This window comes from Oryctolagus cuniculus, chromosome 13 (genome assembly GCF_964237555.1).
Source record: "Oryctolagus cuniculus chromosome 13, mOryCun1.1, whole genome shotgun sequence".
Taxonomy (NCBI): Eukaryota; Metazoa; Chordata; class Mammalia; order Lagomorpha; family Leporidae; genus Oryctolagus; species Oryctolagus cuniculus.
The window spans coordinates 18,188,802-18,203,673 of NC_091444.1; the positions used below are offsets into that span (position 1 = coordinate 18,188,802).

The 14,872-nt window shown below is 42.5% G+C and overlaps 2 protein-coding genes across 18 annotated transcripts in view; both read left to right on the forward strand.

The window, feature by feature from the left end:
• Positions 1-14,872, forward strand: part of PPP1R12B (protein phosphatase 1 regulatory subunit 12B) — a 215,740-nt gene that overhangs the window by 12,660 nt on the left and 188,208 nt on the right. The gene's annotated exons all lie outside the window — the stretch shown is intronic.
• LOC103351004 (dolichyl-diphosphooligosaccharide--protein glycosyltransferase subunit 1-like) overlaps positions 1-14,872 on the forward strand; it is a 40,493-nt gene that overhangs the window by 9,242 nt on the left and 16,379 nt on the right. The window contains 1 exon segment of the mRNA XM_070056208.1: positions 1-14,872. This exon segment is cut by the window's right edge and continues 16,379 nt beyond it. Within this exon segment, the coding sequence (XP_069912309.1) occupies positions 1-294 (294 nt within the window). The 3' untranslated portion in view covers positions 295-14,872.

The window sequence follows — 14,872 nt, forward strand, 5'->3', positions numbered from 1 at the left end:
TCAGGACATTGTGGCAAGAAGAGCCTGGAGACTGAACACAAGGCCTTGACCAGTGAGATTGCTCTGCTGCAGTCCAGGCGGAAGACAGAGGGCTCTGATCTGTGCGACAGAGTGAGTGAAATGCAGAAGCTGGACGTGCAGGTCAAGGAGCTGGTGTTGAAGTCGGCGGTGGAGGCCGAGCGGCTGGTGGCCAGCAAGCTCAAGAAGGACACGTACATCGAGAATGAGAAGCTCATCTCTGGAAAGCGTCAGGAGCTGGTCACCAAGATCAACCACATCTTGGATGCTCTGTAGCCCCTGCCCTTGCCTTCAGGGTGGGCCCTGGGAGCCTGCGCTGTAAGAGGGCAGGCAGTGGGCGGAGGGTGGTTTGAACATAGAGACCAGAGAAGGCTGCATCTCTAATTTGCAAATGGCTTTCAAAGGAAGAGAAGCCAGGCAGTAGAAGAAGCCTGACTCTTTTTTTAAAGTTAAAAAAAAAAATTAAGTCCCACGATAACAAAACATCTTTGTGTTTTGAACAAAGAAATTTTCAGTAGTTGACTGGTATTGTTTGATTCTGAAGCCTAGGGTATTTTTTAAGCTTGTAAGCACCCTGTTTCATGCCCTTCTACTTCTTGATGTTTTGGGTATTTTGTGAGCGTGTGTGTGTGTGTGTGTGTGTGTTTTAAAAAGGTGTGTGTGACCAAATGAAAATAAAGCAGGGACTGTAAAAAAAAAAAAAAAACAACTCTTACCTGAAGGTCCCCTTATTCTGAAACATTCAACATTCCAGTTCGGTAGTTTGGTTTCTTGCCCCTCAAGACAACTACCAGCCCTTGAGTTTCTTTATGCAAGAAAACTTCAAAGAGAAAACTCTAAAGAAAACAGAAAAAGAGGGTACTTGGCTTTATAAGGAGAAGACAGAGTTGTTCTCTACAAGGCATCTGTCTTATAAGGGAAAAGATAAGAAGAGCAAAACATCCATTATAAGTGTATCATTCAAGGCAGTCAACTCTGGGCAAATGGTTTGCTTGTTTCAGAAAATGGAGGTGACACTGGGGGCATTCATATGGAGACTGAGTTGGCTTTGTGTTGTACTGTTGGAAGCTAAGGAGAAATCTGTCCCTCTGATGGAATATGAGTTTCACAGTAGGATGCATGGTTTTATGAACAGTGTTTTATTTATATGCATTTCATAAGAGACAGGTTTCTTGGTGACATTTTTGCCAGATTTCTTAGGTTAATTTTTCTCAGTTGGTTGGCTTAACTATGAGGTAGGACTTAAAGTGCCAAGACAGCTTACTTGTGTCTTGTGGATGCAGCTTCCCAGTTTTATTGTCATGCCTCTTACACGGATTTTCCTCCCCACATTTAGAGTGTTCCCATTGACAGTAAGAAGCATGACAAATGAGTTGAAAGAGTAACTCACCTCATTATAAATCACTGGGGGCAATGGAAAGTGATTGTGAAGGGTGACGGCTTGTATTCTGTCTGTTGAGCTTGATTTCACCTGTTGGAGGGTTCCTTCTGCACAGGGACCCACATGAGGGGCCCGTTCACTCATGACCCATCCTCTGCCATTCCGAGCTAGTATTGGGGGAATTGTGTTGCTCGAGCTCTGAGTGCTTAAGAAACTTAAAACAGACACAAATAAATGTTTGGCACAAAATTTGAGGTCAGAGTGTACACAGCCTTTCTTCAGCCCTGTCCGTGTCATAGCCAGTCTGTAACAGTATCATTAAAGCTCTAGGATTTTTTAAAGAGAAGTAATTCTGAAATATAATGAGGTTTATTTTTCTGATTTTTAAAAAAGATTTATTTATTTATTTGCAAGTCAGAGTTACACAGAGAGAGGAGGAGAGGCAGAGAGAGAGAGGTCTTCCATCCACTGGTTCACTCCTCAATTGGCTGCAATGGCCAGACTTGCGCCAATCTGAAGCCAGGAGCCAGAAGTTTCTTCCAGGTCTCCCATGAGGGTGCAGAGGCCCAAGCACTTGGGCCATCTTCTACTGTTTTCTCAGGCCATAGCAGAGAGCTGGAGAGGAAGAGGAACAGCAGGGACTGGAACTGGTGCCCATATGTGATGCTGGCACTGCAGGCTGGGGCTTTAACCGCTGCACCACAGTGCTGGCTCCTATGTTTCGATTTTTGTGTGTCTAAGTTATATTTTAAAGAAATCCACGTATTTAAAAGAAATTACTATTTATTTGAAAAGCTGAGGGGTGCACTGTCAGACGGAGCAATTTTCCATTTGCTGAGTCACTCTCTATATGCCTGCAACAGCCAGGGCTGGTCCAGACCAAAGCCAGCAGCAAGGAACCCAATCCAGGTCTCCCACATGATGGCCCAGAACCAAGTACTTGGTTTATCACTCGATGCCTTCCATGGTGTGCATTAAAAGAAACTAGAATTGGAAGTGGAGTCTTGATTTGAACCCAAGCACTCTGATGTGATATGTGGGCATCCCAAGTGTAATTTTAACCCTGTGCCAAAAGCTCAATATCTAAATTATTGCAAGATTGCCATCATCTTCTTTTTTAATATCGAGAAGATAAATTTCCTTTTTTTTCTCCATAATGTACCTCTGTGCTTTGAATTTTAAAGATTAAAATAATTCTTTATTGGCACCCGCACCCCCACCTCCTGCCACCGTACACTTACTTATTTAGGACTTCCTGGATGCCAGATCCTGTAGTAGATGCTGGGGTATAAGGAGGCATAGCTTCTGCTCACACGGATCTCACAGTTTCTAAGAAACCTGTAGTTTTTAAAGATATAATCTGGTCTGTATTCCTCCTGTTTAGTGTTACTCCTTTTCCTATTACTCTATTCATAGTAAAAGTGCAGGAAATTGTTGATCATTGTCCACACCTTTGCCTTTTAATTTTTTAAGATTTATTTATTTATTTGAAAGGCAGAGTTACAGAGAGCAAAGGAGAGACACAGAGAGAGAGAGAGATAGCTTCCATCCATTGGTTCACTCCCCAAGTGGTTGCAGTGGCCAGGGCTGGGCCAGGCTGAAATCAGGAGCCAGGAGCCAGGAGCCAGGAGCTTCTTCTGGGTCTCCTACATGGGTACATATGGGTGCAGGGGCCCAAGTACTCGGGCCACCTTCCACTGCTTTCCCAGGCCATTAACAGGGATCTGGATAGGAAGTGGAGCAGCCAGGACTTGAACTGGCACTCATATGGGATGCCAGCACTGCAGTCTATGGCTTAACCCATTGATCCATAGCATTGGCCTCATCCTTAGCCTTTTTCAATCCAAGATGAACATGTGCATCCTTTAATTTAAGATCAATTCCTAAATCATTAGCCATTTTGCTATCTCTTGTAGATTTCCAAGCTCCCCAGTTCCTTTGGGGTCCATTGGCTCAGTGAGAAGAGACAGTAATGTCTTTTTTTTTTTTTTTTTTTGATTTTTTTTATTTTGAAAAGCATAAAGAGAGGGAAAGACATGCAGAGAGATATCCTCTATCTGGTAGTTCACTCCCCAGATGGCTGCAGTGATGGGTTAGGCTCTACCAGGCTAAAGCCAGGAGTCAGGAGCTTCATCTGGGTCTTCCAGGTAGGTGGCAGGAGCCTTAGTACTTGGGCCATCTTGTGCTACTTTCCCAGGTGCATGAACAGGGATTTGGATCAGAAGTGGAGCAACCATGACTCCAGCAGGTGTTCATGTGGGATGCTGGCATTGTAGGTGACGGCTTAACGCATTGCACCACAATACCAGCCCTGTCAGTAATGCCTTCAGCTCTAGGAACCGTTACTAGGGTGAAAGCACCGCTTGAAAGCATATGCAGGGTTGCAGGACTATCCATATGTATTGTTTTGTTAGAGGATTATAAAATTCCAGGACACTACAGTGAAAAGAACATTGTAGAACACCATCTGATCCACCTCTATCATCTTACAAATGAGAAATTTGAGGACTACAAAGAAGCTAAAGGAATACCTTAAGCATGGTACAGAAATAAGATATAATCAAATGTTCTATTTATAACACGAATATCAAATTTCTGCTTGATACTGTTTTCTATGAAAATGTGGTTGTTTATATGCTTTGAGAAAAAGCAAAATGTTCTGTAAAGTTTTTGAAGAAGGTTGATACCTTACAGTTTTTAAGCTTCAATATAATAGAAACATGGTATAATTATTTCCATTCCAAGAGAATTAATCCAAAGGTTCTTTGAAGAATTGGTGTCACAGTTGACTAGTTCATCTGTATATCTACTGCTAAACAATAAGATAACATGAAAGCAAAATTGTTTAAAAGAAAGCACACCATGAATGCCACCCTAACACATCAGCTATTTTTGTTTTTCTTTATTCTTTCCTAGGCCATCTTAGTTTTTACAAATTTTTTTTAAAGATTTATTTATTTATTTGAAAGTTTGAGTTACACAGAGAGAGAAGGAAAGGCAAAGAGAGAGAGGGGTCTTCCATCTGCTGGTTCACTCCCCAGCTGGCTGCGATGGCCTGAGCTGTGCTAATCCGAAACCAGGAACCAGGAGCTTCTTCCGGGTCTCCCACATGGGTGCAGGGGCCCAAGGACTAGGGCCATCTTCCACAGCTTTCTCAGGCCACAGCAGAGAGCTGAATCGGAAGTGGAGCAGCCAGGTCTTGAACTGGTGGCCGTATGAGATGCCAGCACTGCAGGCGGCAGTTTTACCCGCTATACCTCAGTGCTGGTCCCATGTAGAAACTAAATATAATTTTGTCCATGTTTAACTGGTTGCAAATTTTTTTTAAAAGATTTGTTTATTTATTTATTTGAAAGGCAGAATGATACACAGAGAGAGAAAGACAAAGAAAGAGATCTTCCATCTGCTGGTTCGCTCCCCAAGTGGCCAGGCTGAAGCTAGGAGACAAGAACTCCAGGGACAGGTGCTGTGGTGTAGTGCGTAGTGCTGCCGCCTGCAGTGTCGGCATCCTATATGGGTGCTGGTTTGAGTTCCGCTGTTCCACTTCCAGTCCAGCTCTCTGCTATGGCCTGGGAAGACAGTAGAGGATGGCTCAAGTCCTTGGGCCCCTACACCTGCTTGGGAGACCTGGAAGAAGCTCCTGGCTCCTGGCTGCGGATTGGCTCAGCTCCAGCCGTTGTGGCCATTTGGGGAGTGAATCAGTGGATGGAAGATCTCTCTCTCTCTCTCTCTTTCTGCCTCTCCTTTTCTAACTCTGACTTTCAAGTAAAATAAATAAATCTTAAAAAAAAAAAAAAAAAAAAGAACTCTATCCAGGTATCCCCATGGGTGGCAGAAGTGAAAGTACTTGGACCATCTTTTGCTGCTTTCTCCGGCACATTAGCAGGAAGTTAGATTGGAAGCAGAGCAGCAAAGGCCCAAAATGGCACTCCAGATATTACATAGGCATCACAAGGGGTGGCTAAACCTGCTGCATCACAACAATGGCCCTGCAAAAAACATTTCTTAATAGCAATATAAGAGTTCATTAAAAAGATCTTTTCATCCCACTTATAGCCATCCAATTTGTACATTCATGTATGATTGGGAAGATCTGATAATGAAGCTCTTTAGCTCAAAACATAATAGTAGTAAGCACTCAGTAAATACCATTATTACGTTGAGATAGTAAAACAAAGTGGTTAAGATTATGGATTTTGGAATTAGACATGCCAGGTTCTAATCCTGGCCATGCTGTTCACATAAACTCTATGGACGTTGTCCGAGCACAGTGCCTAATTATTCATAGGTGCTGAAATGTTTCTCCGGTAATCCTAGAGTGAAGACAGCAGTCTTTTAATGAGGATTGCTGTGACTGCCAGGCACTGTATGCTCTGATCCTCTCCTTGTTACTTCTCAGAACTTGTCTTTCCCTTGTTCAACCCACTCCAGCCACAATAGCTCTTTCCTCTTTCTGAAAAGTTCCTGTTGTTCCTGCCCCTAGCGTGCCCTTCCCTTAGACACCTACGCGGCTGGCTCTACTTTCTACAGGTCTTCACTCAAACACTACCTTAGCAGGGAAGCACCTGGCCATCCTATCTAAAAATTTTAGATAAGCTTTTCTCACCATCTCGATTTTAAAAATTGAGCTATATTTTACATATAAAAATGAATAAAACTTAAATCTTTTATTTGATCAGTTTTGACAATGTATATAGTCATGCAAATTTTAAAAATAGGACTTTTTGTCATTCTTGAAAGGTCTACACATATCCCTCCACTTTTCTAATCATTTCTGGCTTCAGCCAGGAAGATTTGAATATTTTATATCTTCCTTAAAATTCTTCAGTGTTTGTCATTGCTCTGTTTTCCAATTTCACTTTTTGTCATTTCCAACTTGGAATTCTGTACTACTTTTAGATCTTAAGTTTAACGTCAGTTTAACCTTCCTGTGGCTCCACTTACACTAGGTTTTCCCACATTAGGTGTTTCTCCTGTGTTTTCCTTTCATGTCTTACAGCTTGCTTGTCATAGTCTTAAGGTCTAACTGGGGGCCGGCGCTGTGGCATAGCAGGTAAAGTTGCTGCCTGTTAACACCGGCATCCCATATGGATGCTGGTTTGTGTTCTGGGTGCTCCACTTCAGATCCAGCTCCCTTCTAATGGCCTGGGAAAGCAGTGGAAGATGGCCCAAGTCCTTGGACACCTACCACCCCCGTGGGAGACCCGGAAGAAGCTCCTGTCTCCTGGCTTTGGCCTGGCCCAGTCAACTGTTGGGGCCATATGGGGAATGAACCAGCAGGTAGAAGATCCCTGTCTCCCTGTCTCTGCACCCCCCCCAACTCTGACCTTTTTTATTTTTTTAAAGTTTAATTGGTTATCTTTTCCTAACCAGATTTTAAGCTCTGGGAGAGCAGGGGCTATACCTGCATTAATTGCTGTTATGTTAATGCAGCCACAGTAATATCTATTAACATGGAGAAAAAAAGTATGTCTATTAAGCTTTAGGCACTGGGAATAAAGATTTATTCAGTTTATGAACCAAGGAGAGGAACAGGGTGGTGGCAAGAGAAAAACAGTGTGAGTTGTTTCAGTTGATAATTTGATGAGAATAATGAGTTAGAATTTGGGTTCATATTTCAAACTGTATAACTTCTTTTGCTTCAGATTGATTTTCTTTCTTAGTAATTCATTCTTGTTTCAGTTTTTGTGTGTTTTTTTTTTTTTTATTAGCTAAACTTTGGTTGGCTAGGGCTTAACAGGGAATTAGAAATCTGATAGTATGTTCTTATGCTTTTTAAAGACCAAGAGAACTAGAAGGAGAGCATAAACCAGGATTTTAGTTGCTAAAAATATTGCAGAATTTAGATCCTCGACCTTCAGGGAGTGTATCCATTTGAGGAGTGCAACTGTTTGCAGTAAGTGCCTCTGATGTTGAGATTTCTTGTGAAGTTCAGTTTTCTGTGTGTCATAGTATTACAACTTTGATAGCTGGAAGTAAACTGAAAGCATAAATTGAATAGCTTAGTAGAAATGTGAGAGTTATAGTAAGAAAAAAATGAACTGATTTTTAAGCATAGCTTAGGGATTTGTATGTAAATGAAATCTTTAACGATTCATTTATTTCTTTGGCAGGCAGAGTGATGGGGGGATTAGAGGGGTAGTTGGACAGAGGGAGAGAGAGAGAGCATGCATGATCTTCTATCTGCTGGTGAGAGAGAGAGAGCGATCTTCCATCTACTGGTTCAGTCGCCAGTGCTCTCAATGCCAGGGCTGGTCAAGACTGAAGCCAGGAGCCTGGAACTCCACCCAGGTCTCCCATGTGAGTCGATGGGGTGCAAATACTTTTTTTTTTTTTTAAGATTTATTTACTTATTTCAAAGTCAGAGTTACACACACACAGAGAGAGACAGAGGTCTTCCATCTGATGGTTCACCCTCCAAATGGCTGTAATGACTGGAGCTGCACCAATCCGAAGCCAGGAGCTTCTTCCGGGTCTCCCACGCGGGTGCAGGAGCCCAAGGACTTGGGCCATCTTCTACTGCTTTCCCAGGCCATAGCAGAGAGCTGGATTGGAAGTGGAGCAGCCGGGTCTCGAACCAGCGCCCATAAGGGTTGCCAATATGGGATGCTGGTGCTTCAGGCCAGGGCCTTAACCCGCTGTAGCATAGCGCTGGCCCCAAAGGGGTGCAAATACTTGAGTGAATCATCATTTGTTGCTTTTCTCAGGTGTATTAGCAGGGAGCTGGATCAGAAACGGTATGGGATGCTGGCATCACAAGTGGCAGTTTTACCTGCTGTATCACATTGCCAGCCCCTAAATTCAACCTAATGTTAAAGATTATATCTTTTTGTAAGTTATGTATGGATTAAAATTAACCTTTATCATTAATTTGATATAAACAATCTTGTAGGAGTTGTTAATATGTAGTAAAGGAGTATGGAAAGGGTCATTAAATTTTTTATGATATAACATTAAGTAATATAGTAGGATAATGGCCCAAGCCAGAGTACCTCAAGGGCAGGTTTTTCAGCCTAGCACCTTTTTTCCTTTTGAATGCAGGGAGACTTGGTCAGAGCAGCAGAGAGCTTCTTAGTTGCACTTCTTTGTGCCCAAGGCGTCACTAAATAAAATAGGAAAAAGAAATATGTCTTCCCTCAGGAATGTTGTATACCATTTGGTGACATAATTCATTGTTACATAAAAACAAAATAGCTTGCTGTTTAGGGAGGGATAATTGTGGAATGAATAGACTGGCAAATTAGTGTAGATGTTCCGAGGGGATGGAATTGACTTTCAGTTGAGAAAAGTAAAGTTCCAGGCAGGTTGAGCATTTCATAGTTGATTATGGAATAAGCAGTTGAATATTTTGGAATTGAGGAGTAGTGGGAGAATGATTAATTTGGTAAGGTTGTGTTGGATGGATTGAATTGAGGAGGGAGAGACTTAGGATGCACAGAAATGGGACCAGTGTTGTGGCACAGTGCGTTAAGTTGCTGCTTGTGGCCAGCATCCCATGTGAACTCAACAGATACCCAACCACTTGAGCCATCACTTGCCACCACTAAGCATTTCCAGTATGGGATGTGGGCATCCCAAGTGCTATGCCAAATACCTGCCCTCCCACCTACCCCCAACCCCTGCCAATCTTTTATTCTGATGCTTTTCCAAGTTTGCAAACGCTGGATGAAAACTGGGATTTGCTCCCTCTACTGAATCTTCAAGACTGATCAGTTCTTTCTCTGCAGTGTCTCTTGATTCTTTTTGTCTCCACACTGCTAGTACCCTAGTTCAGGCTGACATCCTTATGTGAACTAGTAGGCACATAGTAAGTATTTTAAACATTTTTTGTTGAGGGGCAGGCACTGTGGTGTAGCAGGTAAAGCCACCGCCTGCAATGCTGGCATCCCATATGGGCGCTGCTCCACTTCTGATCCAGCTCTCTGCTATGGTCTGGAAGAGCAGTGGAAGATGGCACAAGTCTTTGGGCTCCTGCGCCTGCACAGAAGACCCGGATGAAACTCCTGGCTCCTGACTTCAGATTGGCTCAGCTCTGGCCATTGCGGTCAATTGGGAAGTGAACCAGTGGATGGAAGATTCTCTGTCTCTCTCTGCCTCTCTTCTCTGTGTAACTCTGACTTCCAAATAAACAAATAAATCTTTTAAAAACATAAAAATTAAAAATTTTTGTTGAATAAATGATTACTATGATCTGCTATAGATCACTGCCCCCATTTCTCATTTTTTACCATTGTTTTTAATTTCAGAGTGTTCTTTAAAATATCAATTTAATAATATAACTTTTCTTAAAAAGAAATCCATCTATGGTCACCAAACCTGGATTCACTATCTACTAAAATACATACACCTGGGTCCTACCTCTGAAAGTTCCTTTTGAAGTAGATCTGGATTAGAGCCCAGGAATCTGTATTTTGAAGCAGGCATCCCAGGTTATTCTGGTGTGGTTTTGCATTTTGAACCCATTGGCATGCAGAGTGAAGAAGCCAGTTCCGTCCTTCCCCAGCAAGCTTTCTGCCTGACTTACCGTCTCCCTGCTGCCCTTACCCTCAGCACATCATGCACCTGCACCTTTCCTCCTTGCCATTCCCTGAGCACTCCTCCTGAACTCTTGCTCCTGCTCTTCTCTTTCCTAGCCTGCTCCCTTTGCCCTCTGTACCTGGCAGAATGTTCCTGATCCTCCAAGGCAGCTCAGGTGTCACTTCCTCTGTGACACATGCCCGTCAGAATGTACTCATCCCTCCTTCTTGTTCTTCCAACATGTTGTTCTCGCTCCTAATGTAGTGACTCCATGTGACGCCACCTCACACAGGTTTATATTTGACTTTTCCTGATTGAGGAAGTGTGATCAGTGCCCAGCACAGTGTCCAGTGACATTGTGAAAGATGAGCTCGCTCACTGCCGGGGAGGAGACCAAGGTCTGGTGTTGGGGAATTATGTCCTTGGGAGTAGGAAGAGGAACCCAAGAGTGGTCGAAGGAGATAGCTGAAGAACTAGTCAGTATATCATGGAAGCTAAAGCAGCAAAGAGAATTCTTCATCCATCCATTTACTTTAAGACGACAAGTGAAAGCCCACATGAAGGGAGAGTTGAAGAGATGAGATGATGTGAAGTTACAGAGAGAGGCAAAGAAACAAAGAGAGACAGAGACAGCTTCCATGCAAAGGCTATACCATGGCTCCTGTGAGATCTTACTCCTCCACATGATAGAAGACAGCATGACTTAAATGTGAGGAATTCAAGAGGAATATGCATAGTCATTTCTCTGGGGGAGTTCAGAGGTTTTCAAGGGACACATGCATTATCTCACTTCCCTTTGTCCCTCTTTGGCTTGCAGCTAAACCCCATCTCTTCTCTTTCTGAGCCCTATTGTTCAAGATGTATCAATGCTTTAATTTCCCCCCACTCTTCATTCCATTCCTGTCTTGCCTTTGCCTCATTAGTGCCCTGAAACCCTTCTCGTTGAGATCATTAGCGACCTTCATATTACTAATTCTGTCCTCTTCCCAGTTTAGGATTATTAACTCACCATACTTTCCTTTCCCTAGAGGATGTTTGGAGAGGTCATGGGAATATATTTAATTGGGTTTCTTGGTGCCAGCATTGTGGTACAGTGGGTTAAGCTGCCACCTGCAACATTGCCATCCCATATGGGAGCTGGTTTGTGTCCCTGCTGCTCCTTTTCCAATCCAGCTCCCTGCTAATGGTCTGGGAAAAAAGTGAAAGATGACCCAAGTGCTTGGACCCTTCCCATCCACATGGGAGACCAGGATGAAGTTCCCGGCTTCTGGCTTTTGGCTTTGACCTGAACCAGCCCCAGCCACTGCCGCCATCTGGAGAGTAACCAGTGGATGGAAGATCATTTTCTCTCTCTCCCTCTCTATTTGTAATTCTGGATTTCTTTTTTAAAAAAGTATGGCATTATAATTTACTTATTTTTGCCATCTCATTGAAATCAATCTGACCTTAAAGTACACTAAAACCCAATTCTATTGAACAAATTTATTACAGTAATGTATTATTGGCTGGCGCTGTGGCGCAGTGGGTTAAAGCACTGGCCTGAAGTGCCAGCATCCCATATGGGCACTGGTTCTAGTGCTGGCTGCTCCTCTTCTGATCCAGCTCTCTGCTGTGGCCTGGGAAAGCAGTAGAAGATGGTCCAAGTGCTTGGGACCCTGCATCCACGTGGGAGACCTGGAAGAAGCTCCTGGCTCCTGGCTTTGGATCGGTGCAGCTCCTTTGCGGCCATCTGGGGAGTGGACCAGTGGATGGAAGATCTCTCTCTCTCTCTCTACCTCTCTCTGTAACTCTTTCAAATAAATAAAAATAAAAATCTTTTTTAAAAAGTCATATATTATTGAGATAAGATAGAGTTGATATGGTGTACCTAAAATTATTACCTGTGAATTAGCAATCATAAAAGTATCCAAATTCAGCAGTGTTGGAATACTATTCCTGAAGTTGTTTCTTGGTTCTGAAGAAATTGATAATAATAGTGATAACAATGACACTGACAAGAATATAGGATAGTCCTAGGCTGACTTGCCCCAAGTGGTGGAGTTGGAAGCCTACCAGGGGATTCCAATTCAATCCCATCGAGGTGGCAGGTACCAATGCCATCTCACTGTTCCAGGTGATCAGTTTCAGTTCACAGTTGGTCATGGTGAAGGGACTGGGAGTCAAAGGGAGCACATAGACAAGTCTAGTACCTGCTAACGCTAACTGATGGAGTAAATAAAGGGGAGAGTGATCCAACATGGGAAGTGAGATACTCAGCAGACTCATAGAATGGCAGATGTCCTAAATAGCACTCTGGCCTCAGAATCAGCCCTAAAGGCATTCAGAGCTGGCTGAAAAGCTCATGAGAGTATTTCAGGCATGGAAAGCCAAGACACTCTGGCAAAAGATCTCTGCGAGTGAGATCCCAGTGGAAAGAACAGGTCATCAAAGAAGGAGGTACCTTTCTCTGAAGGGAGGAGAGAACCTCCACTTTGACTATGACCTTGTCTAAACAAGATAAGAGTCGGAGAACTCAGAGGGCTTCCATAGCCTTGGAAACTCATGACTGGAGCATAGGGAGATTACTGATGCCATAGACAGGAGTGTCAATTGGTAAAGTCAACAACAGGAGTCACTGTGCACTTACTCCTCATGTAGGATCTCTATCCTTAATGTGCTGTACATTGAGATTTAATGCTATAACGAGTACTCAAACAATATATTTCACTTTGTGTTTCTATGGGGGTGCAAACTATTGAAATCCTTACTTAATGCATACTAAACTGATCCTCTGTAAAAAAAAAAAAAAAAAAAAAAAAAGAAATTATCGATTCCCAACTTGACTCTCACTGGGACTAAACATGACAATAGGTCTGCCCTGATTTCATCATCATTTAAAAAATCATCTATTATTTTTCACTTTATGTTTCTGTGTGGGAGCAAACTGTTGAAATCCCTACTTAATGTATACTAAGCTGATCTTCTGTATATTAAGATAATCGAAAATGAATCTTGATGTGAATGGAAGGGGGGAGGGAGTGGGAAAGGGGAGGGTTGTGGGTGGGAGGGACGGTATGGGGGGAAGCCATTGTAATCCATAAGTCGTACTTTGGAAATTTATATGCATTAAATAAAAGTTTTTTAATTAAAAAAAAAAAAAAGAATATAGGATAGTCCTAACAAAAATAACTTATGTATTTTTCAGTTACTTAAATTTGGCAGATTCTCATAGTATATGATCTTATGCTCTGAAAAGAGAAGTAGACTTCTGGAGAAACTGGTAATTCTCAGCCAGTCTATCACACACATCCCCATCCCCCTCTCCCTTTCTCCTTCCTCCCTCCCTCCCTCCCCCTCTCTCTCTCTCTTTCTCTCTCACACACACACACACACAAAACAACAAAGAAGCACAAACCAAAAAACCCTCAGAAAAACCAATTCTGATGTCACTATTTCCATAGCAACCAGCTGGGGTTTTACAAATGTGACATTATCTTATAAAACTTAAAAAATGAAAGGCTCCTATTACATCCTCACTGTTATGTTAGTGTCCCTTGGTAGGCTGTGGTCTAAATTTTGACTGGACTCTGTTCATAGTTATAGAGTTTGACTGATTTTGAAGGCATTAAATTGCCTTTTGGAAAATGTTCCCTGTTTAGTTATTGAAGTCTTTTTCCTCTATAACCTGTTCTCCAAAAACAGCTTTGATTTTTTTTAGGAGACAGTAAGCCAGGCATTCTGGTTAGCTCAGCATCACCAGACACAAGGAACCTTCTGTCAGAGGGATTATGTTGTCTGGCACAGGATCAGTTGGGCACGGTATCATAGATTGCCTGGCAGAGGTTGGAGTGGGCAGCACACCCTGGCAGGGTGCGAGTGGCAAGGGTAGTGTCTTAGGTTGCCCAAGTAACTGTTTTGGTTGGGATCCTGACTAGCTGAGAACACATCCTTCTTTGAGTGGCCTTGATGAACCCTTTTGATCTTTGACTATTTCCTGAGGAGTTTAAGAGCAGAATCAGAAAAGGGCTCCCATTCTGTTAACTTCTTGCTATGCTAGAGATTTTAGATTTTATTGTTTAGTCTTCTGTTTCTCCCAACTACCAACTAAGGATTATTTGGTACAAATTGAGATGAGAGATGGGCTTCTGAATTACTAAAAGCTGGAGTTATGATTATCGTGGTGTGGGTCTAATATTTCTGCTCCCAGCTGGTGATAGCACTGAGACAAACTCTGGGTGCTTTCTGGATATGCCTGGGATGAATATTGTCATGATTGAGTTCTTCAGTACACTAGAATTATTTTCATATTTAATTGTATTCACATTTGCCATATAACTAGATTTGTCTCATAGTTATTAATGTGTTAGGCTACTTTTTTCCATAGTTAATAATACCATTAAACAAATATTTGCTTTCTGCGTGTAGGCTGTCTACCCCTTGGATCACAATCAGTAAGTCATAGACTCATGGAAGGAGTCTAGTTGGAAGTTAATCTGTGAAAGATAACTACAATAGATGCAGTATACTGCAATGGCTGATCAGGATCCCTGGGGGAAGTGGCCAGTGTCTGCTAGGATGCTGAGGACAGTCAAGGGAGGCTTTGTAGAGAAGGTGATGTTTACAGTCTTTGGGACCACGTAGAAGCTCTGTATGAAGGAAAGGGCTTCCAGTCAAAGAAGATGGCCTGTGTAAATGCATGGAGGTGTATGAAAGTGTGGCACGTTTGGAGAGTTGTCCAAAAACTGCTATGGGAATGGTTTATAGTAGCTGATAGCAATCTGCATGAGCAGTTCAGTTGTACCAGTCACTGTTTCAACTTCTGTGCCTATAGAAAATAATGGAATTCTCATAATAATACTGAGATCAATATTATTGTTTTCTCATTTTAAAGATGAGCTAACTGAGGCAGAAAGATGTTAAATAATTCACACAAGGTCTTCTAGCTATTACATTTCACAGATGGCATTTGAATTCAAG